Raw genomic sequence first — 24,417 nt, 5'->3', positions numbered from 1 at the left:
ATCTTGAGAACGAAAAATGAGGCTGGAGGAATCAAGCTTCCTGACTTCAGACTATACTACAAAGCTACAGTAATCAAGACAATATGGTACTGGCACAAAAACAGAAATGTAGATCAACAGAACAGGATAGAAAGCCCAGAGATAAACCCATGCACATATGGTCACCTTATATTTGATCAAGTAGGCAGGAATATACAGTGGATGTGGAAGGGTAACTGAGGACATGGGAAGAGACGTGACCCAAGAATCGGCTCACCTAGCAAGCTGGGTGTGTGCGAATGTTTCAGGACTGCAAGCAGTACTGATTGTTCTGGGCACTGATCCCCGCATGTCCTTGGTATAATCGGGAACATAAGGAAATAAGGAGGTGCATTGTTTAGATGTTCAAGGACAACACAGCCTGTGCTAAATAGAACCTTTTTGTATTAGATAAAGTTATAAGTAAAGTACATCTAGCTCTTAAAATGTGCTTTTAATTACAAAAAGTATAATAGATGTCAGATAAAGGTTAAATAAATACGCCATAGTGGACTGAGGGCTTTGCTGTTTTGCCTGAGCGAGCAACAGCCCTCTACTACTGTGCTTTAACGCATACATCTCGTGTGTAGGACTCATTTTCGTCTCTGACTGAACAACTGCAACAGTGGAGAAAAGACAGCCTCTTCAGTAAGTGGTGCTGTGAAAACTGGACAGCTACGTGTAAAGAATGAAATTAGAACACTCCTTAACAGCATACACAAAAATAAACTCAAAATGGATTAAAGACCTTAATGTAATGCCAGACACTATCAAACTCTTAGAGGAAAACATAGGCAGAACACTCTAGGACATAAATCATAGCAAGATCCTTTTCGACCCACCTCCTAGAGAAATGGAAATAAAAACAAACAAATGGGACCTAATGAAACTTAAGAGCTTTTGCATAGCAAAGGAAATCATAAACAAGACGAAAAGACAACCCTCAGTATGGGAGAAAATATTTGCAAATGAAGCAACTGACAAAGGATTAATCTCCAAAATATACAAGCAGCTCATGCAACTCAGTATCCAAAAAACAAACAATGCAATCCAAAAATAGACAGAAGACCTAAATAGACATTTCTCCAGAGAAGATATACAGATTGGCAACAAACACATGAAAGGGTGCTCAACATCACTAATCATTAGAGAAATGCAAATCAACACTACAATGAGATATCTCCTCACACCCGTCAGAATGGCCATCATCAAAAAATCTATAAACAATAAATGCTGGGGCCTCCCTGGTGGTGCAGTGGTTGAGAGTCCGCCTGCCGATGCAGGGGATACGGGTTCGTGCCCCGGTCCGGGAGGATCCCATATGCCGCGGAGTGGCTGGGCCCGTGAGCCATGGCCGCTGAGCCTGCGCATCCGGAGCCTGTGCTCCGCAACGGGAGAGGCCACAACAGTGAGAGGCCCGCATACCGCAAAAAAAAAAAATGCTGGAGAGGGTGTGGAGAAAATGGAACCCTCTTGCCATTTTGGTAGGAATATAAATTTACACAGCCACTATGGAGAACTCTGTGGAGGTTCCTTAGAAACTAAAAACAGAACTGCCGTACGACCCAGCATTCCCACTACTGGGCATATACCCTGAGAAAACCATAATTCCAAAAGAGTTATGTATCACAATGTTCATTGCAGCACTGTTTACATTAGCCAGGACATGGAAGCCACTGAAGTGTCCATCAGTAGGTGAATGTGTAAGGAAGATGTGGCACATGTATACAATGGAATATTACTGAGCCATAAAGAGAAACAAAATTGAGTTTTTTGTAGTGAAATGTATGGACCAAGAGTGTGTCATACAGAGTGAAGTAAGTCAGAAAGAGTAAAACCAATACCGTGTGCTAACACATATATATGGAATGTAAAAAAAAAAATGGTTCTGACGAACCTAGGGTCAGTACAGGAATAAAGACACAGACGTAGAGAATGGACTTGAGGACACAGGGAGGGGGAAGGGTAAGCTGGGACAAAGTGAGAGAGTAGCATTGACATATATACACTACCAAATGTAAAATAGATAGCTAATGGGAAGCAGCCGCATAGCACAGGGAGATCAGCTCTGTGCTTTGTGACCACCTAGAGGGGTGGGATAGGGAGGGTGGGAGGGAGACACAAGACAGAGGGGATATGGGGATATATGTGTATACGTATAGCTGATTCACTTTGTTATACAACAGAAACTAACACAACATTGTAAAGCAATATACTCCAATAAAGATATTAAAATACATATATATATATTATTTGATTTGCATACATTTCATAGCTCTGTCTACTGAAAAGCCCTAGAAATAGTGACCATTTCATTAGTACTGAACCCTTCTGACACCAATGCTGTGGTTTTAAATGTTGATTTCCCATTAAAAGAAATTAAAGGTCCTTGGAGAAATGACTGATTTTCGGTCTGGGGCGAGAAATGTGCAGGATAATTTTGTAACCCCATATACTAGAAAGCAAAGAAGATATGAAGACCAAGAGTATTAGGATTGAATTAATAGGACTCAGGAAGCAATTTGAATAATCTACCAGAGAAGGAATAAATTTAACATCAATAAGGATAACAATCACAAGTGATTTAAATCCATCACGTACATCTAAATCCATGAATTGATGATGATGTAAGTGAAGAAATACTTATTGCGTACCCTTGATGATACTACTCCTTACTTTGAAAAGTGGTAAATAAAGGGAAAAGAAAAACATTCTTCCTGCCTTTCGTACGAACAATATCTCAGAGAAACTGAATAATTGATTTCATAAGTTTTTATTTATAAAAATATCACCTGTAATAAATGTACAAAGAATGTTACAGTATCTTCATTTTGCAGTCTCTTAGTAGATCTGGGCAATGATTATTAATGGACTGTTAATATAAAAAAGGTAAATGGTACACCAGTTCATATGCTACATATGCAGTAGGCTTACCAGAAATTATTGACCCTGGAATCAGATCACATCTCTTATCTATTGCAGTGGTTTTCAACTTGGTTGCGCATTAGAATCACTTGGAGTATGTTTAAAAATCTCAAAGCCTAGACTGCAATTACATTCAAGTCTCTGGGGTGAAACCCAAGCACCAGGATTTTTTAAAGCTTCCAAAGTTGTTTCAATATGCAGCCAAGGTTGAAATGTACTGTTTTAGATCCAGCTGATAATCTACGGTAAATACAGGGATCAGAGGGTGCAATCAGCAGAATCCACACTGTGGGAAGCTGTATAGGATATATGACCCAGTTTCTTAAATAGAGAATTAAACGGAATAAAAGGAAAGAGAGGAACGATAGATGGGGCTTGATGATATATCAACTAATTATAATATATGGACTATTTATGGGTCCTAAATCATACAAACCAAAAAAAAAAAAACCAAAATCACAAGTCTATCATGCAGATGCGATCGCTGATTGTTAATTTTTAAAGTGTGATAAGAGAACTATGGTTATTTTTTTTTTAATAGTCTTTACTATCAGAGATACATGCTGAACTATTTATGGATGACATGATGTTTGTAATTTGCTTCAAAATAGCTGGCAGTAGTGGAGGAGGATTGGGTAGGGTTATAGATAAAACAAGATCAAGTTGATAAGTTATGGATACGTAGAGGTTCTCTTCATATTATATGTTTGAATTCTATAGTAACAGTTTTTTTAAGTTTCAAGGAAATTAAGGCAGAGGAAAGAAATCAACAAAGAAGAGTAAGAAAAACAAATCAGTAGAGTAGAAAACCCCGGAGAGAATGGGATTATGGAGAGTTTCACAAAGGAGAGAGTGATCAACAGTGATCCAGTGAGAGGAGATCAGAAAAGCACCCACTGTTTTTGGCAGTCAGAATGATACTGTAACTTTTCCCAAAACAGTTTCCACAGCACTGTGGCAGTTGGAAGTCTGGTTGCAGCCTGGAGGAGGCAAGGAGTTGTGTGTAGACTACACTTGCAAGGGGTGACAGGGCAGCGGCTACAAGTAAACTGTTAAAGGGTCAAGGGGAAGCATTTGCCATGTTATTTGTATTTTTGGTTTTTTTTAATACAATGAAAGCATGTTCAATCTTTTTTTTTAATTGATTGGAAGCTGAAAATACAGAAGAGAATAATAGTCTTGGAGGAGATGAAATGGGATGAGATTAAGCATGGAAGTTGAATTGGTCTTGTATAGAATGGACAGTTGTTCCTGTGAAGAAAATTGAAGACTAGAAACATAGGGGAATCGAGGGTAAGAAGTTGAAGGTGACCTTTATTTTTGTTGTGACTGTTGTTTTTATTGTGAGATAATGAGGGTGGTCATCTTCATATCTTAAATGCATTCAAGGTTAACTAGTTAAGAAGTTGGAGGAGAATGTGTATGCTTTATATTCCTGCTAAAAGGAAAGGTTGTGGTATAGAATACCACAATAGCATACCCAGTTGGTACTGGATTCCATAACTTTGTGCTGCTGCTATTATGAAAAAACACAAAACAAAACAAAAACAAAACCTAAGAAACTTCCTAGGGGCCATAGCCAGTTATTTTCAGACAGTTATTCCATCCTAATTATGTGTGTATGTATATATAATTTGTGTATATAGTTTGCAAGTGGCTAATCTTAGGGGGGTGTGTGTGTGTGTGTGTGTCTGTGTGTGTGTTTTAACTCAGATTCTTCATTCAAAGTTTAATGATTTAGGCTTTGATCAGCTTTTCCATTTAAAACTTGAATTTTAATATTTGTTCATCTTAAATGGGATTTCTTTGAGTTTTAAAAAGGTCTCTTTTCTATTCTGATTTTAGTTTTATTAAATCATAATTTTAAAATTAAATCAGAAGGCATATTAATCAATAAAATTATTTACAATCAGTTTTAGTTCATATAAACATTCATTTGCTTTTAATATATGTCTTGGACCATAGTAGATTTCTGGGACTCGGTAGGAAAAGTTCTTTTTATGAGTAATAGGAAAACTCATTAACTTGGGTACAACTGACTTACCCATATTTCACTCTGGTACTTTAATTTACTTCTGAACTATTTCTGTATAGTGCGTTTGGGCTGTTTTTTCCAACAATACTTTAAACAGGTTTTTTTTTTCTAATATGAAACTGTCTTAATTAGGAAGGAGTAATATAGTCTATAATATATCAGTATTTGAAAAGTAGCTGTTTATCAGACTGCTGTTTGGCCCTCAGTATTTGACTTTTATATAATTTTTGTTGATGTGAATAAAGTATGGTTCATTTTATTGGAGCAGGTAGATTCTAAGATGGTCCCCAGTGATCCCTGCCTCCTGGCATTTACACCCTTCTATAATCTCTTCCCCTTGAGTACAGGTACAACTTGCTTAGGTATACCTTCTATAGTTATAGAATATGCAAAGGAGACGTCCCTTGTGTAATTAGGTAACATAAGAGCATAACTTCCGTGTTGCTAGCAAGCTCTCTCTATTGCCTTCTTGGATTACAAGCTTTGATGAGATAAGCAGCCATATTGGGGAGGTCCACTTTGCAAGGAACTAAGATTGACCCCTTGCCAACAGCAAGCTAGGAACTGAGACCCTAAATCCAGTTCAGTTCATAAGGAACTGAATCCTGCAACAGCCACATGAGCTTGGCATCATATCCTTCCCCAGTTGAACCTTCAGATGAGACTCCAGCCATGGCTGGCAACTTGATTACAGCCTTGTTAGAGACCCTGAAGCAGAGGACGCAGTATGTCTGACCCACAGAAACTATGAGATAATAAATGTGTGTTTTTAAAAATAAACAGCTACGTATGTGGCAAGTTCTTATGTAGCAATAGATATCTAACTCAGTTATGAAGCAGATAATATTTTCCAAGACATACTAAACCCAGTATATTACTAGCCTCCTTTACTTTCATAGTGCTAGGTGATTTATGTGCAAGGCTGACAGTTTTTATTGGGAATTGAGCCAGTTAGTAAAGGAGTGAACTAGAAATGAGTAGCAATGTACTTAAAAAAGAGGGACTCAACCTAGGTGTGGAGGCTGACCCTCTCAGGCCAAGGTATCTAAAGAGCTTGGCAAGTTGCTAAAATAAGAGCAATGGCCTCTACTGGGATAACCTACCTAAAGTCCTTTGCATTTGCTGTTTCTTCCATCTGAATCATTCTTTCCCCAGATATCCAGATGGGTCATATCCTTGCTTCACTTAGAGAGGCCCTCCCTGTCTGCAGTAAATAGACTACGGCTCCCTATCACTATCTGTTCTCTAACCTTGCTTTATTATTCTTTAAAGCACTTAACACTGCCTGACATTATGTTACATACTGATTTGTTTATTGTCTTTCTCCTTCACTAGAATATAAGCTCCTCATGGGTAGGAACTCTGCTTATTTTGTTCACTACTGCATATGCAACATTTACAACGGTACTTGTCATATAGTAAATGATCAGCAAATATTTTTTGAGTGGATAAATCTACCTTCCAGTTTTTACATTGACCAGAATTTGGTTGTCTGAAGGTTGGTGGGAGTTTTAAGGAGTGATGCCTATTCTTGGTCAGGACCCCAGTTAGTGACTGAGAGATGAGGTATTGTCTTCACACAGGGAGATGCAGTGGCAGAAGCATATATACAGGCTGATATTTAGCACAGCTGCTCAAGACTAAGGCAAGAGCTGTGAGTGCTGCAACTCTGGGATTAAGCAAACATCAGGGTTGAACCAGGGGGTCTGGGCATAGAGAGGCAATTAAGTCTAGACTGTTAGAATCTGGAGAAATGATTTAATTCCATACCTAGACCCCTCTTCATTCTTTTTTCCATTCATTTGTTCATGCAATAATTCAGTGCCTGGTGTTATTCTAGGTAAAGGAAATACAGAGACAAGTCACATAATATCCCTGTTTTCATTAAACTTGCATTGTAAAGGAGGAACATGGTCAACACAAACTAATAAATAATTTCTTATAGTGTTCATTGCTATGGAGAAATTATCATAAAAGAAGGTACTGGAATAAAGATGAATTTCATCTCCATGTTAGTGCTGTGTTGGAATCACTAGTTATTACTCAAAAAGAAGAGTTGCTCACACAGGGCATGCTCTGAGTAATGAATTACTAAGTAACTGGGAATTAGTAACTGTCATTTTCTATCTATAAATGATTTCTTAGATTATTAAGACGTGCAGTGTGTGTTCTACATTTATCAAAAAAATAATTGATTTTAATCAGGTTTATAGGTAATTGATTTGGATACTTGATAACCACTTATAGAAGAAAGTAAGGTAGAATTTAGCTTTGGGATTTACCACAATATTTATTTGTAAGCTTTAAATATGTTTGACTTAAGTATCTTAGAATTGATTAGTCAGTCACATTTACTGAGACAGTATAGTCAAAGTTCAGCTCTCTGAAACCCTCAACAGTAATTTGTTCTATACAGATAAGATTTCTGTGAAAGTGAGTATACTGTCCATTAAAAAGCAAAACTTAGTTTATCATTAAGAAATATTTATTTAATTTCTACTATTTCAGGCATTGTGTTAAGTACCAAATATGCATTGAAGAAAACAAGTATTGTCCTTATCCTCATGGAGTTTACGGTCAAGTAGGGGAAACATACTTTAAACAAGTAAACTTAGAAATTGTGGTAAATATCAGGGAGATCAGCTCGGTGCTTTGTGACCACCTGGAGGGGTGGGATGGGGAGGGTGGGAGGGAGGGAGATGCATGAGGGAGGGGATGTGGGAACAGATGTATATGTATGACTGATTCACTTTGTTATAAATCAGAAACTAATAAAAAAAAAAAAAGAAATTGTGGTAAATGCAAAGAAGACAAAGAACAGATTGTTATGAGAATATAACAACAGGAATATTATTTAGATTAGAGGAGTTCAAGAACCGTGAAGGATCTGAGATTTTTAACCCTACTTAAAAAGGCTAGCCTGCCAAAGTGTTCTGAATATTTTCAGAAGACATGAGACTCCTGGGTCAGAGCAGAACTTTATTACTCACAGCACAGCAAGCCGCGTGAGTATGGGCATATTTGTATGTTGGTTCCCCGTGCCTCCAGGCCTCCTGGGGAGATACAGTTTGGGCCCATGTGAATGGTACGTATGCTGTGAGTTTGTGTCACAGGTGAGAACTTTAAGCTTGGACAATCTCCAGCTTTTGCCATAAGCAGTAAGCAAGCCTGCTCTTTGTGTGGAGGGCAAAGTTACCTCATGTTTCAAGGTTGCTTGCTACAAATGCAAACCTGATAAATGGCCTGGATAAAGAGCAACCAGGGCCTCGCATTGACATAACTTGCAAGAATGTGTGGGGACACTCAGGCCGTGGTGAATGGCCTCTTCATCAGCAAGGAGAGATTTCACAGAAGTCCTCTCCAAGATTTTTTTTTAAAACAGCTTTACTAGAGTATAATTGGTGTACAGTAAACTGAACATAAAGTGTACAGTTTGGTAAGTTTTGACATATATGCACACCCATGAAAGCATCACAAGTCAAGATCAATGAATGTATTTCTCACCCACAAAAGTTTCCATGTACCCCTTTGTAATTCCTCTCCCCGCCATCTCCTTTCTTCTTCCCCAGGCAAATTCTGACCAGCTTTTTGTCACTATCTATTGGTTTACCTTTCCTAGAGCTGTGTACAGATTGAATGATACAGTATGTATTGTGTATTCTTGTTTGTCTTTCATGCAGCATGATTATTTTTAGATTCATCCATGTTGTATTATGTATTTACTTCTTGATAGTATTCCATTGTGCAGATATACTGTAGTTTGTGTATGCATTCACTTGTTGATGGACATTTGGGTTGTTTCCAATTTGGGGCTATTACAAGTAAAGGTGCTTTGAGTGTTCATATAGAAGTCTGTATATGGACATATACTTTTTTTTCTGTTGGATAAACATGTAGAAGAGGAATATTTGACCATGTGGTGGGTATATCTTTAACAGTTTAAGAAAATGCTAGGCTGTTTTGCAGAATGATAATACAATTTTTCCATTCTACTAACAGTATACAAGAGTTTCAGTTCCTGTATCCTCACCAACATTTGATTTTTAAAAATTTTTGCCATTCTAACAGATATATAGTCATGTCTCATTGTGATTTTCTTTCGAATTTGACTCCAAAAGCAAAGGAAACAAAAGGAAAAATAAACAAGTGGGACTATATCAAACAAAAAAGCTTCTGTACAGCAAAAGAAATCATCAACAAAATGAAAGGGCAGCCTACTGAATGGGAAAAAATATTTGTAAATCATATACCTGACAAAGGGTTTATATCTAATATATACATAGAACCCATACAACTCATAGCAAAAAATCAAACTATCCCGTTAAAAAATGGGCAAAGGATCTGAGTAGACATTTTTCCAAAGACAACAGATAGATGGCTAACAGGTACGTGAAAAGATGCTCAGCATCACTAATCATCAGCAAAATGGAAATCAAAACCACAATGAGGTATAATCTCAAACCTGTTAGAATGGCTGGTATCAAAAAGACAAGAAATTACAAGTGTTGATGAGGTTGTGGAGAAAAGGGTGGGAATGTAAATTGACGCAGCCGCTAGGAAAGAGTATGGAGGTTCCTCCAAAAAATTAAAAACAGAAATGGTCCAGCAGTTCCACTTCCAGGTATTTATCCAGGATTTTAAAAATATTTCTGTTACTGATTTCTAATCTAAAACTGTTTTGGTTTTTATACTTTGTATGACTTGGAACCTTTTAAATTTATTTAGACTGTTTCTTGGCATCAGAAATCGTTGATTTTGGTAAATGTTTCATGTGTACTTGAAAATAATGGCTACTTTGCTGTTTTGGGTAAAGTATTGTGTAAATGTCAATTACTGATTTTCTGTGTACTTGTTTTATCATTTATTGAGAGAAAGAAAATCTTCACCTGTAATTGTTGATTTGTCTATTTCCTTATAGATTAATTTTCAAAATATATGGTCCACATATCACGTGCAGTAAATAATCTGGGAGGAAAATTACTGTTACTGGCATTATTTTGAAAGACCTTATTAGAACACATCTTTGGTTTGTCCTATAGTATAGGCTATTTCTGGCACCATCTTCACATACAAAAAAATTTTTATTTGCTACATTTTATTTTTTATCATTTATCTAATCCATTTTATTGTTTTGCTTGGCAGCTTCTATGTTTTTGAAACAGGCATTTGAAGGAGAATACCCTAAATTATTGCGTCTTTATAATGACTTATGGAAGCGTCTTCAACAATACAGCCAAAGTATTCAAGGAAATTTTAATTCAAGTGGAACTGCAGACCTCTGTGCTGACTTACAGCACATGGAAGATGATACACAAGACATATTCATACCAAAGAAGCCAGATTATGAGTATGTTTGTTTAATCAAACCTGTTTGTTGGCCTGTTAAGGATTTTGTCTTTTCTTTTTATTATAAGTTAGAAAATGGGAAAACGCTAATCTTTGTGAATACTTGTAATGATTACTATTTATTTATTTACTTTAAAAGACTTCACAACACTTTTAACTGAAGAAGTTGAAATTTATCCTTAGTTGAGCAGCCTTGTTCCTGATTAAGATTCATTGTAAAGTATATCACCAATTAAGGTGAATAGAAGCTAAGAGATGAGCATATGTGGTCATTATCATTCAATTGATATTATAAGATAACCTGTAATTACATCAGACAGCACCATTATTGATGGACCACTGGCATAAATGTGATATAAAAGGAAATGGTGTGTTCAGGAACTATAGCGGAAGTATATCTTATGCTGGGTTAGATTCTCCGTCTGGTGGGAAAAAACTAAGTACAGTCAAAATTAAACCTGAAAATCTCTTAGATTATTCATGAAGTACAGTATATGTAGCCATATTTATAAACCACATCAGAAAAATTATACCATCTCAATAAGCTTAAACCAGCCAGCTTTCCTCCTAAATTGAAAAAGAGTATTGTTTTCACATTTCTCTTTGAGCACCAAATCAATTGATTGGCTTGCACACCATCTTTAAACACTAGAATCATTTATTGTGATGAGACTGACTCAAGTAACAGTAGATTCTGATCACTGACCTTGTAAGAAAAAGGTTAGATTTATGAGTGCTATTTTAATGTTTATCTTAAAAATTTTTTCTTCTGAATACTTGTAGCTGAATTGTATCCACTGTAGTAAGAAGTTCTGACTGGTAAAATACAGGACGTAGAAGTTTTGACTGGGAAAACAAGTGGCGTGAGGGTAGGCTGGTATGATAGAAGGAGACACTGTTGTTCTCTTCAGTTACTCTTTCATGCTAAACATGGAGATTAGGTGAGGGCTAATGGAAAGAGGGGACAAGAAGACTGAAAAGTTATCTGTTGATCTTCAAAGATCTTGTAATGCATTAAGGTTTTTTTTAAGTATACAAAATAGCGTATATAGTATCATTGTATTTCTGGCTTAGTTTTATTTTTAGATTCATATGTTGGCACTGAAAAGCTCTGGAAGTATACATAGCACAAGGTAATAGTGTTTTATGTCCAAGAGGTAGAGTTTTTATTCTGTATTTTCTGCTTTTACTTAAAATGAGCATATGTTACTCGTGGGGATAGAGGACAGGCAGTAAATGCAATGTAGAGAAAAAAATCAGAATGAAAAAAAACCACTGTGTTTTGGGACATCATTATCACCTTTTGGAGACTGACTTCAGTAAGGTGGGGAAGAGGACTTATGACCTGTATTCTTCTCAGAAACCAAAAAATAATGAGGCTATAATAAGGAAACTGACAATATGATTTATATATTCTTTTGAGAAGTGAGGCAAGAAACAAACATAAATTTGACCATGGTAGCTGAGCCAAAGGAAAGTTTTTTGTTGTTGTTTTTAATGATAGAGGGAAAGCTGAGAGTTTTTATAGATAGAAGTAGCCAGTGGAGAGAGAAAGTGAAGAAAAGAGATAATGAATGGAACAAGCCCTTAGAATAATCTGAATAGAATCAAGGCACAAATAACCAGGTTAACATTTTTCATCATTGAGTATTCATGCTGAACTTTTGAGAGCTATTCTTGCTATGAGGAAAATAAAACAAGATAATGTGACAGTGTTTTATATAGGTGGTTAGAGAAGACCTCTATGAAAAGGTCACATTTGACCCAAGATCGAGATAATGTGAAGAAATCAACTATGGAAGATTTGGAGTAAGATTTTTGCAGGCAGAGAGAAGAGCAAATTTAGAGTATGAGAAACTTAAGATGGGGAGGTTGCGGAATAGAAAGCTGAACACAATGAATGCGGGAGACTGGCGGGTAAAAAACTGGGTCGGAGAGGAGGGGAAACCTAAGATCATGTAGGGCTTTACTCACCATGATATGGGGGTTAGAGTTTATTCAAAACACTGGAAACCTTTGCTTTTAAACAGAGGAATGAGATGAACTAATAAACATTTTAAAAATTAGCATGCTGGCTTCCTTGTGGACAACTAAGGGGGAGTGTCACCACAGGGAAAGAGAAGCTGTTTTGTTTATCCAGACAAGAAATGATAATGGCTTGAAGTAGGATAAGTGGATGAGATGGTGAGAACTGGTCAGATTGATTCGAGATATAGCTTAGAGGGCAAGCCAGCAGAACTTGCTGGTAGATCGCATTTGAGAGGAAAAGAAGAATCAAGGATATGCGTGGACAAGTTGGGAGAAGCCTAATGATTGGAAGACATTGTTTCATCGAGTAGTGTTTTTTTGTTTTGTTTTGTTTTTGTTTGTTTGTGGGTTTTTTTTTTTTTTTTTTTGGCCATGCCACACGGCTTGTGGGATTTTAGTTCCCTGACCAGGGATCGAACCCAGGCCCTCCACGTTGAGAGCGTGGAGTCCTGACCACTGTACTGCCAGGGAATTCCCCATCGAGTAGTGTTAAGGTTTTTCTTTTGAAACTGTTGAATCAGAGATGCAAATTGAGTTGTTACAGAGTTGTTGAAAAGGTACTTGAATGTGAATCAGGGCTAGAAATACATATTTGAGAGTCATCACTATGCAGATCTTTAAAAATCCTGGGACTGGAGGAGATTCCATAGGGAAGATATATATATAAAGAGAAAAGGGAATTTTGGCCCAAGATACGCACTCCAAAATTTATAGATTGTGCAGAGGAGTGGCAGCCTGCAAGACTAAGAGGAAAAACAATGGTGAGATAGGAGGAAAACTGAAAGTTATGTGGAACCCCAAAGAATGAGTTCATTTCAGTCAGAGGAGGAATGGTTAACTGTGTCACATGCTTTTGAAAAGCTGAAGAAGCTTAGGACTGAGAAGTGACCTCTAGATATAGCAAAATAAGGTTGTTCAAGGCCTAGATGTGGAATGGTGGATACGAAAGCATTATTAGGATTGATGAAAGACAGAATGGGAGGAGATTGACTTCTGGGATGACAGCCGTCCCCACTCCGCTGACCCACCCCACAGTGAATCTGGTGGAAACTATTAAAAACCAAACAATTTAAAGTGTCTGGAAATGGTTTTAAAAGCAAACAGAAAATGAAAAATCATCGACTCAAGAAAGTCTATGAAAATTCGGTAGAAAGAATTCCATAAGAGCCTGTGATATTAGAACCAAGACTGGTGTTCCTCCCTCCCTCTTCCCAGCTCAGCAAGGCATAGGCTCCACTCAGGACTGTGACAGCCAAGAACAAAGGGCTCCCTCCCCCGCCACTCCTAACTGGAGGGCTTTCTTCCTAAGAAGAGCAGAAGTGCAGCATTTCTCATCCTGCGCTCAGCTGCCGGTTAGCTGACGTGAAGCCTCAGACAGAGATCAATAGGTGGGCGCTTCCTTATTGTGCACAGCACCCATCTGTTATGTATATGTTATCACAATAAAAACAAAGCATATTAAGCAGATTTTTAAAAATTTTAAAAAATGTGTTCACACACAAATTTGTAATGAATGTTTATAGCAGCATTCATAATCACCAAAAGATAGAAACACCCAAAATGTCCATCAGCAGACAGATGGGTAACCACATGTGATATATCCACACATGAATGAAGGAATGCAGAACTGACTACAACATGACTGAACCTTGAAAAACTTATGCTAAGTGAAAAAAGCCAGATATAAAACCCATATGCTGTATGATCCTATTCCTGTGAAAGTTAAGAATAGGGAAATCTATAGAGATATAAAGCATATTAGTGGTTGCTTAGGGCTGGGGATGGGGTGGGGGGGCTAAAAGATTAAAGCTAAAGGATATGAGGTTTCTTTTGAAGGTGATGAAAATGTTCTGGGATTGAGCATGGTGCTGGTCGCACATACCTGTGAATATACTGAAAGCCATTGAATTATACACTTTAAATGGCTGAATTGAATGTAAATTAAATCTTGATAAAGCAGTTTTAAAAAAAGAGAACGGGAAAGAAGGAGGTAGGTAATTCTTCTGAGAGGTTTTGATATGAACAAAGGAATAAAGCTACTTTTTCTTGGGGATACGAGGAAAATCACCGAGGGTAGGTGAAGTTACAAAGGAAAAAATAAGCTCGTATCAGGATCATTGCCACTGGTTTTGGTCTTAGTGTGAAGCTGAGGCAGATGGCCAGCTGTGGAGAGTGAAGGGATGCAGAAGTAGAATTTTAATACCTGGAGCTTCAGGTCTCTTGAAATTAAGAGGTTTGCATAAACATTTAATAGAAACAATTTACTTTTTCTCTGCAATACGTGGAACGCTTAGCAGCAGATACAGAGACCATCTAACTGAGATTTTCTTCGTAAGAGCTTTGAAAGGAAGGTAAATTAGAAAAATCAGGATGCTAAAGAGAGCACCTTGAAATGGTGGAGGATGAGCGTAGGGTTCCGTAGTGCTGATCACTGTAAGGTCAAAGAGCAAGTTCTTTTGAGTAAAAACTAGCCCTTTCATTGATATACAAAGCCCAGCATAATTTGTTGCATCTGTTTTCTCTTAGACCTCATCTTGTACTGTTCTCCTGTCACTTAAGTGCCTGCTTCTCTAACTTTTTGTCAAACGCAGCCAGGTCTAAGTCCCTTCTCAGGGCCTTTGCACTTGTTCTCTCCCTATAGAAAGCGCCTACCCTGGAAATCTATATAACTTGCTCCATCTTTTCCCTCACATCTTCTCAGGAAGCTTTCCCTTGCCTCACCCTATGTAAAATTGGATTAAAAAAAAAACACGGTCTCTGGCTTCCTTACTTCCTTTTTCTCTTAGAATTTTTTACTCTCCATTGTATTCCGTAGTTAACTCATTTAAAAAATTTATTTCTTTTTTTGTGTGTTTCTCAGAAGTCTCTTTTTTTTTTTTTTTTTTAGTTTTTATTGCAGTAGAGTTGATTTACAATATTGTGTTCTCAGAAGTCTCTTTAAGGGGACAGGGAGTTTTTTTCTAACTGACTTCATTGCTACATTTCCCGCCTCTAGGAAGTACCTGGCAAATTGTAGACGGGAAGGAGATGGCGGCAAGTGGGGGCGTGGGAAGTTGTCTTCGAGCTTGGCGACGTCAGAGGTAGAGCAGTTCAAAACGATGACTCAAACACGGAAGCTCCATAGTAAAGCTAAAGTGCAAGTAGACTTCTAGTACAGGACAGGTTTCAGAAAAGTTGTTTGTGTTGACCTTGTAATCACCTAGGATCCTTTTTCTCCCCCCCAGATTCTTCAGGTTTTCCAAAACTAACAGGGTGGAGTAAGGTAGGGAGCAGCGGAGGCAGGCAGCCGCTGGAGCAGTGCTGGGGGAGGCTGTGCTTTGCCCCCACCCGGGTCGTCTTCCGCGCCTCCTCCATCTCCGTGTCCGCAGGCCGCTCTCCTACAGCGACCGCAGCCTTGGTCTTGCTCTCCTCTTCAGCCAGCCTCTCCAACATGTTGGCATAGAGCTGCTTCTCCCGTGCGAGCTGCTTGAGGATTGGCTGCTGGCAGACAGCCAGCTGGGCCTTGGCAGCTTTGGTGTTGGAGTACAGCTGCCGAACCTTCTGGAAGGATCCTTGGAGAACAAGGAGAATGTTAGTGCTTATAACTTACTGCTGAAATTTCTGCAGAAGAGAGAAGAGGCTTCTTAAGGTCCGTAAAGGACCGGAGCAAAAATAGGGAAGACATTTAAATAGCTGGCGTGGACTTGAGGATTGCCTCAGACACATTTAGACACTTAGTTCTTCCCTGTGCCCGTTGTGGTCTTTCTCTCATCATCTGTTACGGAAGCTATTAGAGTTCACACTTTACCTGCACGTTTCTTCACTGGACTGTAAAGCAGATTGCGTCTCTATCTTCCCGGCACTCAGGGAGGGCTGGCACGTAGTATTCTCCGGAGCTATGTGTTGAGTGAAATACTTATTGAATGAGAAAGTGTTAAGATAAGTATGGAATTCTGATGTAGGAGCCAGGAGCGTTCTGACCTCCAGGTCTTGTCAGCTGACCAGCAAAGGTGGAAAAGGAGAAAGCCAAGTTTCCTTTACCTGAAGGAGTAGGTGAAATGTTTTCAAGATGAACATTTAGGATTAAGGGGGATTTGTTTTTGTCTGTTTGTTTAAGAGAGTGGAAAGGCCAGTAGAAGGATCATAAACAGGGGTGATGTGAGAAGATACAGAGTTAATTATGTGGTTATAAGTATTTGATAGTAATTGTCAGAGGTAAAATATAAGATCCGATAGTGGGACAAGTAAATGAAAATCAACAGAAATAACTGAAGACATAGGAGGACTGAGGAGGGAAGAAGTGTTTAGCAGGCTAGATTTTAGTTTGTGAAGAATGTTGTAAAACAAATTAACTTAGAACTACAATTGGGAGTATTTGGGTGATTGTGGGACTTGCACAAGCACTTTTTATTTTGTCCTCATTCTTGTTAGTATCAGTTTTGGCATCAGAAGGCTGATAAAATCCTCCACCTGTATACTTCCCTCTTAGGCACTGAGCTTATGAGAGGGCAGCTGTTGTGTGTGAAAAGGGTTGAGCTGGTGGGAGCAGGTCTCTGCAGACTTGCCTCTCTTGTATGCTCTATAGAAACATGCTAAGTGAAGACATGGCCCCATTAGAATTAATAAGATTCTACAGTGTTACTCTTTTAGTTTCAAGTGACAAACTTACTACAGTAGGTACTGGTGCATATTATATTATAAACATTTATGCCCAGGAATTATGTATAAATTAAAATGTTTAGTTCTTAATAAGCATTTAATTATGTAAATACATTTATACATTTTTAAACAAAATTTTTTCTTCTCTTCATATAGAGTTACATTTTATATAGGAGATATGTTTTTAAGAAAGGCATTTACAACCTGATACACTAGCACTTAGTTTTGTATAATTTAAGTTCATTTTTAATAAACTTTGTTCCCACAGTCCAGGAAAGGCTTTGAAAGACTCACTACAACCCTATGAGGCTGCTTATCTATCAAAATCCTTATCTCGACTCTTTGATCCGATCAACTTGGTTTTTCCCCCTGGTGGTCGTAACCCTCCTTCTGCCGATGAACTTGAAGGTATCATTAAAACCATAGCAAGGTATGTATTTTCATATAGTGGCATGCCATAAAATGCCTGCCACATTTGTTAGTGATGTATAATGGCAGTACATCTTTAATTTATCTCAAATTATTCAAAGAATTAGTCTGGAAATTAAATCAAGAGTTTTGCATTGAGTGAGTGCACATGTAGTAAGTATCAATACCTGAGATTCCAATTAATAAAACCATTTAAATACAGTCTAAAAATAGTCAATTATCATTATTCTGTATCTTGTCAAGGATACAAAGTAAAACAACCTAATTCTTTATGCCATAGTAAATTTCTAATATTACATAGGAAAGTTAATATAAAAATAATTTTACCAATTGAGAAGCTAAAGCATGGAGATCAACTTTTTTTTATCTTAAATCCAGAAAGTACTTCATGGCATACAAGGATTATAATCCTGATTTGTCTACTTGTGTTTGCTATTTTAAGCTTTCTAAGTGAATGTGACAGCTTTTAAAACTCTCAAAAGGGAAGATATCCTAGCAGAGATGCCACCTGAATGGTTGCGGACAATGTATTATACTGTTGCTTTTAGACATTTTACGGACCCCCCCAGGTTAATCTGCAGTTGAGACTATCTCAGTTCCTGTCGTAATAACAAGTTGTCATAACAGTAGGTCTATACATTTATAGGTGAACATTTTGAGGAGTAAAATTAGTAGTTAGGCAATATAGAACCAAGGTATAAAAGTCTAGATTCTTTTAGATTATAAATTTGAAGATGGTGTTTCTGAGGCATGTGAGAGTACGACTAAAAAGCCACAGGTATAATATGCGTATCTATCTAAATACAGCGTCGAAATTGCCCAGCATCTTGATCCTAAATCTTTCCACAGTTATCTCGACTTTCCAAAGTCCTGACTGAAGATGTTTATACCCTAATGTCTCCGTTATTTGTTTCATATGGTAGTGACAAAACTGGTCATGGATTGAACTTGATCTCTTTACCTATTTATGGACATGTTAAAGAGGTATCTCTCCCATTCCCTGGTGCAGTTTGACAATGCTGTGATCGATTGTAAGGTGGGACTTGAAGAAGCATACTTACGCCAATTGTTTAATAGAATGTGAAAGTGAACTTTAATAAAATTATATACTTATGCCAATTGTTTAATAGAATGTGAAAGTGAACTTTAATAAAATTATGTCTCACTGGTATATGAAAGGGCATTTTTGTCACACATAGTAAGCACTAATGTTGTTTTAAAGTCCTTCACTTTCTTCATAAAGGCAACCTGGTAAGTGCCAAGATTTATTCTGCTACTTGAGAGACAATAATTACTTTTCTTGCTTTCTACTTGTATATGCATTTTCATGCAATTTTTAACTCTTAATTAAAAATTAACTTTTCTTGCTTTCTACTTGTATATGCATTTTCATGCAATTTTTAACTCTTAATTAAAAATTAACTTTTAAAAAGTTAACTTTCCATGGTCTTTGTAAAAACTTTTTTTTGCAATTACCTCAAATGTCCCAATTAATCCAATGTTAAATTGAAAATAAGCATGACAAAGAAATACTTTAAGAATCCAAATTTTTTTTTTTCTTTTTTTTTTTTATTAGTTTCTGCTTTATAACAAAGTGAATCAGTCATACATATACATCTGTTCCCACATCCCCTCCCTCATGCATCTCCCTCCCTCCCACCCTCCCCATCCCACCCCTCCAGGCGGTCACAAAGCACCGAGCTGATCTCCCTGTGCTCTGCGGCTGCTTCCCACTATCTATCTACCTTACGTTTGGTAGTGTATATATGTCCATGCCTCTCTTTCCCTTTGTCACAGCTTACCCTTCCCCTTCCCCATATCCTCAAGTCCATTCTCAAGTAGGTCTGTGTCTTTATTCCCGTTTTACCCCTAGGTTCTTCATGACATTTTTTTTTTTTTTTTAAATTCCATATATATGTGTTAGCATACGGTATTTGTCTTTCTCTTTCTGACTTACTTCACTCTGTATGACAGACTCTAGGTCTATCCACCTCATTACAAATAGCTCAGTTTCGTTCCTTTTTATGGCTGAGTAATATTCCATTGTATATATGTGCCACATCTTCTTTATCCATTCATCCGATGATGGACACTTAGGTTGTTTCCAGCTCCGGGCTATTGTGAATAGAGCTGCAATGAACATTTTGGTACATGCCTCTTTTTGAATTATGGTTTTCTCAGGGTATATGCCTAGTAGTGGTATTGCTGGGTCATATGGTAGTTCTATTTTTAGTTTTTTAAGGAACCTCCATACTGTTCTCCATAGTGGCTGTACCAATTCACATTCCCACCAGCAGTGCAAGAGTGTTCCCTTTTCTCCACACCCTCTCCAGCATTTATTGTTTCTAGATTTCTTGATGATGGCCATTCTGACTGGTGTGAGATGATATCTCATTGTAGTTTTCATTTGCATTTCTCTAATGATTAATGATGTTGAGCATTCTTTCATGTGTTTGTTGGCAGTCTGTATATCTTCTTTGGAGAAATGCCTATTTAAGTCTTCTGCCCATTTTTGGATTGGGTTGTTTGTTTTTTTGCTATTGAGCTGCATGAGCTGTTTATAAATTTTGGAGATTAATCCTTTGTCAGTTGCTTCATTTGCAAATATTTTCTCCCATTCTGAGGGTTGTCTTTTGGTCTTGTTTATGGTTTCCTTTGCTGTGCAAAAGCTTTGAAGTTTCATTAGGTCCCATTTGTTTATCTTTGTTTTTATTTCCATTTCTCTAGGAGGTGGGTCCAAAAGGATCTTGCTGTGATTTATGTCATAGAGTGTTCTACCTATGTTTTCCTCTAAGAGTTTGATAGTTTCTGGCCTTACATTTAGGTCTTTAATCCATTTTGAGCTTATTTTTGTGTATGGTGTTAGGGAATGATCTAATCTCATACTTTTACATGTCCCTGTCCAGTTTTCCCAGCACCACTTATTGAAGAGGCTGTCCTTTCTCCACTGTACATTCCTGCCTCCTTTATCAAAGATAAGTTGGCCATATGTGCGTGGGTTTATCTCTGGGCTTTCTATCCTGATCCACTGATCTATCTTTCTGTTTTTATGCCAGTACCACACTGTCTTAATTACTGTAGCTTTGTAGTATAGTCTGAAGTCAGGCAGCCTGATTCCTCCAGCTCCGTTTTTCGTTCTCAAGATTGCTTTGGCTATTCGGGGTCTTTTGTTTTTCCAAACAAATTTTGAAATTTTTTGTTCTACTTCTGTGAAAAATGCCAGTGGTAGTTTGATAGGGATTGCATTGAATCTGTAGATTGCTTTGGGTAGTAGAGTCATTTTCACAATATTGATTCTTCCAATCCAGGAGCATGGTATATCTCTCCATCTATTTATATCATCTTTAATTTCTTTCATCAGTGTCTTATAATTTTCTGCATACAGGTCTTTTGTCTCCTTAGGTAGGTTTATTCCTAGATATTTTATTCTTTTTGTTGCAATGGTAAATGGGAGTGTTTTCTTGATTTCATTTTCAGATTTTTCATCATTAGTGTACAGGAATGCCAGAGATTTCTGTGCATTAATTTTGTATCCTGCTACTTTACCAAATTCATTGATTAGCTCTAGTAGTTTTTCGGTAGCATCTTTAGGATTCTCTATGTATAGTATCATGTCATCTGCAAACAGTGACAGCTTTACTTCTTCTTTTCCAATTTGGATTCCTTTTATTTCCTTTTCTTCTCTGATTGCTGTGGCTAAAACTTCCAAAACTATGTTGAATAAGAGTGGTGAGAGTGGGCAGCCTTGTCTTGTTCCTGATCTTAGTGGAAATGGTTTCAGTTTTTCACCATTGAGGACAATGTTGGCTGTGGGTTTGTCATATATGGCCTTTATTATGTTGAGGAAAGTTCCCTCTATGCCTACTTTCTGCAGGGTTTTTATCATGAATGGGTGTTGAATTTTGTCGAAAGCTTTCTCTGCATCTATTGAGATGATCATATGGTTTTTCTCCTTCAGCTTGTTAATATGGTGTATCACATTGATTGATTTGCGTATATTGAAGAATCCTTGCATTCCTGGAATAAACCCCACTTGATCATGGTGTATGATCCTTTTAATGTGCTGTTGGAAGAATCCAAATTTTTAAAATTTCAATTTAAATCCTTGTTATGCTTTTGATATATTTAAAAAGCTATTTTATCAAAATAGCATGAATTGGGGCTTCCCTGGTGGCGCAGTGGTTGAGAGTCCGCCTGCCGATGCAGGGGAAACGGGTTCGTGCCCCGGTCTGGGAAGATCCCACATGCCGCGGAGCGGCTGGGCCCGTGAGCCATGGCCGCTGGGCCTGTGCGTCCGGAGCCTGTGCTCCGCAACGGGAGAGGCCACAACAGTGAGAGGCCCACATACCACAAAAAAAAAAAAAAAAAAAAAAAAAAAAAATAGCATGAATTGGCATAATTTCTACAGAAACTGAGTATCTTTATGTATCGTGTAATTTATATTTTTAGCCTTTGTCCTTCCAAGGTCACCACTTCCATTCAAGAGCTGTAATTTCCTTGCAGATGTCTGTGACATGCAGTGTCTCTAATTGCACTTATCAGTATTAACAAGAGTGCTACTTGAAAAATCTGCACACAATTTACTCTCTTAATCACAGCCTGAACTCACACGTGACGTGCTTTTATTAATGAGAAACTGGTCATTAACCAGACAGTCTTAGAGCACTTTTTCCTAATGCTGAATTTAGGAGGGAAAATGAAACAGTGCAATCAATCAGTTCTTGGAGGCAACCAGTGAAATCTATAAAAAAAAATCACCACATTGTTTATTGGGATTAAGTTTATATGTTGCTCTTTACTTGGTTGATGAACTGTGTTGCTAATAATTAAAGTCTGTTTTTGTTTTCTCCAGTGAACTAAATGTAGCTGCTGTTGATGCGGACCTCACGTTAGCTGTGTCAAAAAACGTGGCAAAGACCATCCAGTTGTATGGTGTAAAATCGGAGCAGCTGGTAAGTGATACTCCCTTCTGTAAACTTTCATGATTTTGTTTAAAATTACTAATTATACAGTACTTGACTAACTATAAATATTGAATTGACTGAATATTAATTTACTGGAAAATTTTATAGTGAATATTTGAAACTTTCTTATGAATTTAAACCAGAAAAAAATGTTACCTCTTAAAAATTGGCCCTCCTACCATTGCTACACTTACAAAATACAGGCAGGTTTTTTATAAGATTTTTTAAAAAATGCATGTGCCACTTTATGGGCTAAATTATGTATATTTTTAAGTGTAATTATTTCAGATTGATCAAATTTCCTGTCATGAGACCACTCACCCCAGATATCATTCATGTGCTGTTACCTAGCGTGAAATTGACTCGAACCATTAGAAAATGATTGGAGGAAGTGAAGTGCTTAAAACTGTAAAAGAAAAATGTTGATTTACTTTCTAAAGGTTTGAACCCTAGACTGTGGAAGTTTAGCTCCAAAATTACTCTTTTTGAAACAGCTGTTTGCATATACTTAAAATAATAACTGCATTCCTGAATCATAATCTTAACTCTCTACATTAATGTTCTAAAGGTAAGCATACATATTTAACTACTAGATATGTATGCTAACTGAAATCCAAGGAGTAAGGCTTTAGTACATCTTTAACTGTCATTGATGGACTAATTTTAGAGAATGTGCCAAAATGTGGTATCTCTACTGTCATTATAGGGATAGCCAACCATGTTTTGTTGTTGTTGTTGTTTGGCTTCCCTGACTGCTCCAATTGAAACATTGTAAAATGAAGTACAGTTGACCCTTGAACAACTTGGGGGTTGGGGCACCTACCCTCCCTGCAGTCAAAAGTCCATGTATAATTGATAGTCAGCTCTCCGTATACGTAGTTTCTCCTTGTCATACCTTCCGTGTCGGTGGATTCAACCAACTGTGGATCATGTAGTACTGTAGTATTTACTACTGAAAAAAATCCGCATGTAAGTGGACCCTCCCAGTTCAAACCCATGTGTTCAAGGGTCAGTTGTAATCTGGCTTTACCTATATCCTAGTAGTTCTAGTTGGTTCTGGAATAATTTTAGAGTAGGTTGGTAACAAATTGAACTTAAGGAATTTGCATAAAATGATCCTTGGTGCTAACAGTCATTTCATGAGACTTCCTGCTTTCAGTTCCAGTGGATGGCTCCATTATGGTTGCATATTAATGTGGTGCTATTTTCTGCTCAATTATTCTTGCAGCCTTGACAAATAATTTAGAAGCATCTTTTTTTTTTAAACTTTGTTTATTGAAAGCTGGCCCTACAGAGACCATGGAAGCTCTTTGTAGATAATTAGATGACTAATTTTTCTCTCAAACTTTTTTTTATAGGAGCTTTATTATGATACTTATTACTTTTAAAAACATGGTTTATTGCTATAAATGAAATTCGGTATTATATCCAGTAGAGTTTAGCGTAATTACTGGAAGTGTCAGAAAAAAATATCCTTATGAGATGGTCCCACCTGACAACAACATTATAAAGAAGAGCCAGCATATGTATGGAAAATATATCACTCTTCTGTGACAGGCGGGGGCAGTGGTAAATGTAACATGTGACTTCAGTTAAGGCAGTGGTGGCAAAAGGCTTTAACAAAATTAAAATGTATAAAAAAACACTGGATTGAATTGATGCTGTTGGTCAAATAGTCTGTGACCCTAAATTACTCAGGCCTACCATCCTACAATGCTAAAGGGTAACAGAAAGTCACGGACTTAAAATTTTTTTTTTTTTTTTTTTAGACAGTAAACATGGTCTATATTTGCTTTTTTCCAATAGAATACATTTGATCACATTTTTTTTTATACAGCAGGTTCTTATTAGTCATCCATTTTATACACATCAGTGTATATACATGTCAATCCCAATCGCCCAATTCATCTCACCACCACCACCACCCCTCGGCCACTTTCCCCCTTCGGTGTCCATACGTTTGTTCTCTACATGTGTGTCTCAATTTCTGCCCTGCAAACCGGTTCATCTGTACCATTTTTCTAGGTTCCACAT

General features: G+C 37.4%; 1 protein-coding gene across 8 annotated transcripts in view; it reads left to right on the top strand.

Moving 5' to 3' along the window:
* The window catches only part of COG5 (component of oligomeric golgi complex 5), a gene marked incomplete at its 5' end in the record, with an annotated part of 277,186 nt that overhangs the window by 187,864 nt on the left and 64,905 nt on the right, over positions 1-24,417 (top strand). For 7 of the 8 annotated variants that reach the window (XM_079711626.1, XM_079711627.1, XM_079711625.1 and 4 more), the window contains 3 exons: positions 10,121-10,325; positions 17,259-17,420; positions 22,272-22,371. In XM_079711626.1, the coding sequence (XP_079567752.1) occupies positions 10,121-10,325; positions 17,259-17,420; positions 22,272-22,371 (467 nt within the window). The remainder of the gene's footprint in view (positions 1-10,120; positions 10,326-17,258; positions 17,421-22,271; positions 22,372-24,417) is intronic. The other variant, XM_079711622.1, reaches the window with a different exon arrangement.

The sequence above is a fragment of the Hyperoodon ampullatus genome, assembly GCF_949752795.1.
Source record: "Hyperoodon ampullatus genome assembly, chromosome: 9".
In the NCBI taxonomy this organism is placed as follows: Eukaryota; Metazoa; Chordata; class Mammalia; order Artiodactyla; family Ziphiidae; genus Hyperoodon; species Hyperoodon ampullatus.
Note: the sequence above shows the minus strand (reverse complement) of the source record. Positions and strands in the feature narration are given on the sequence as shown.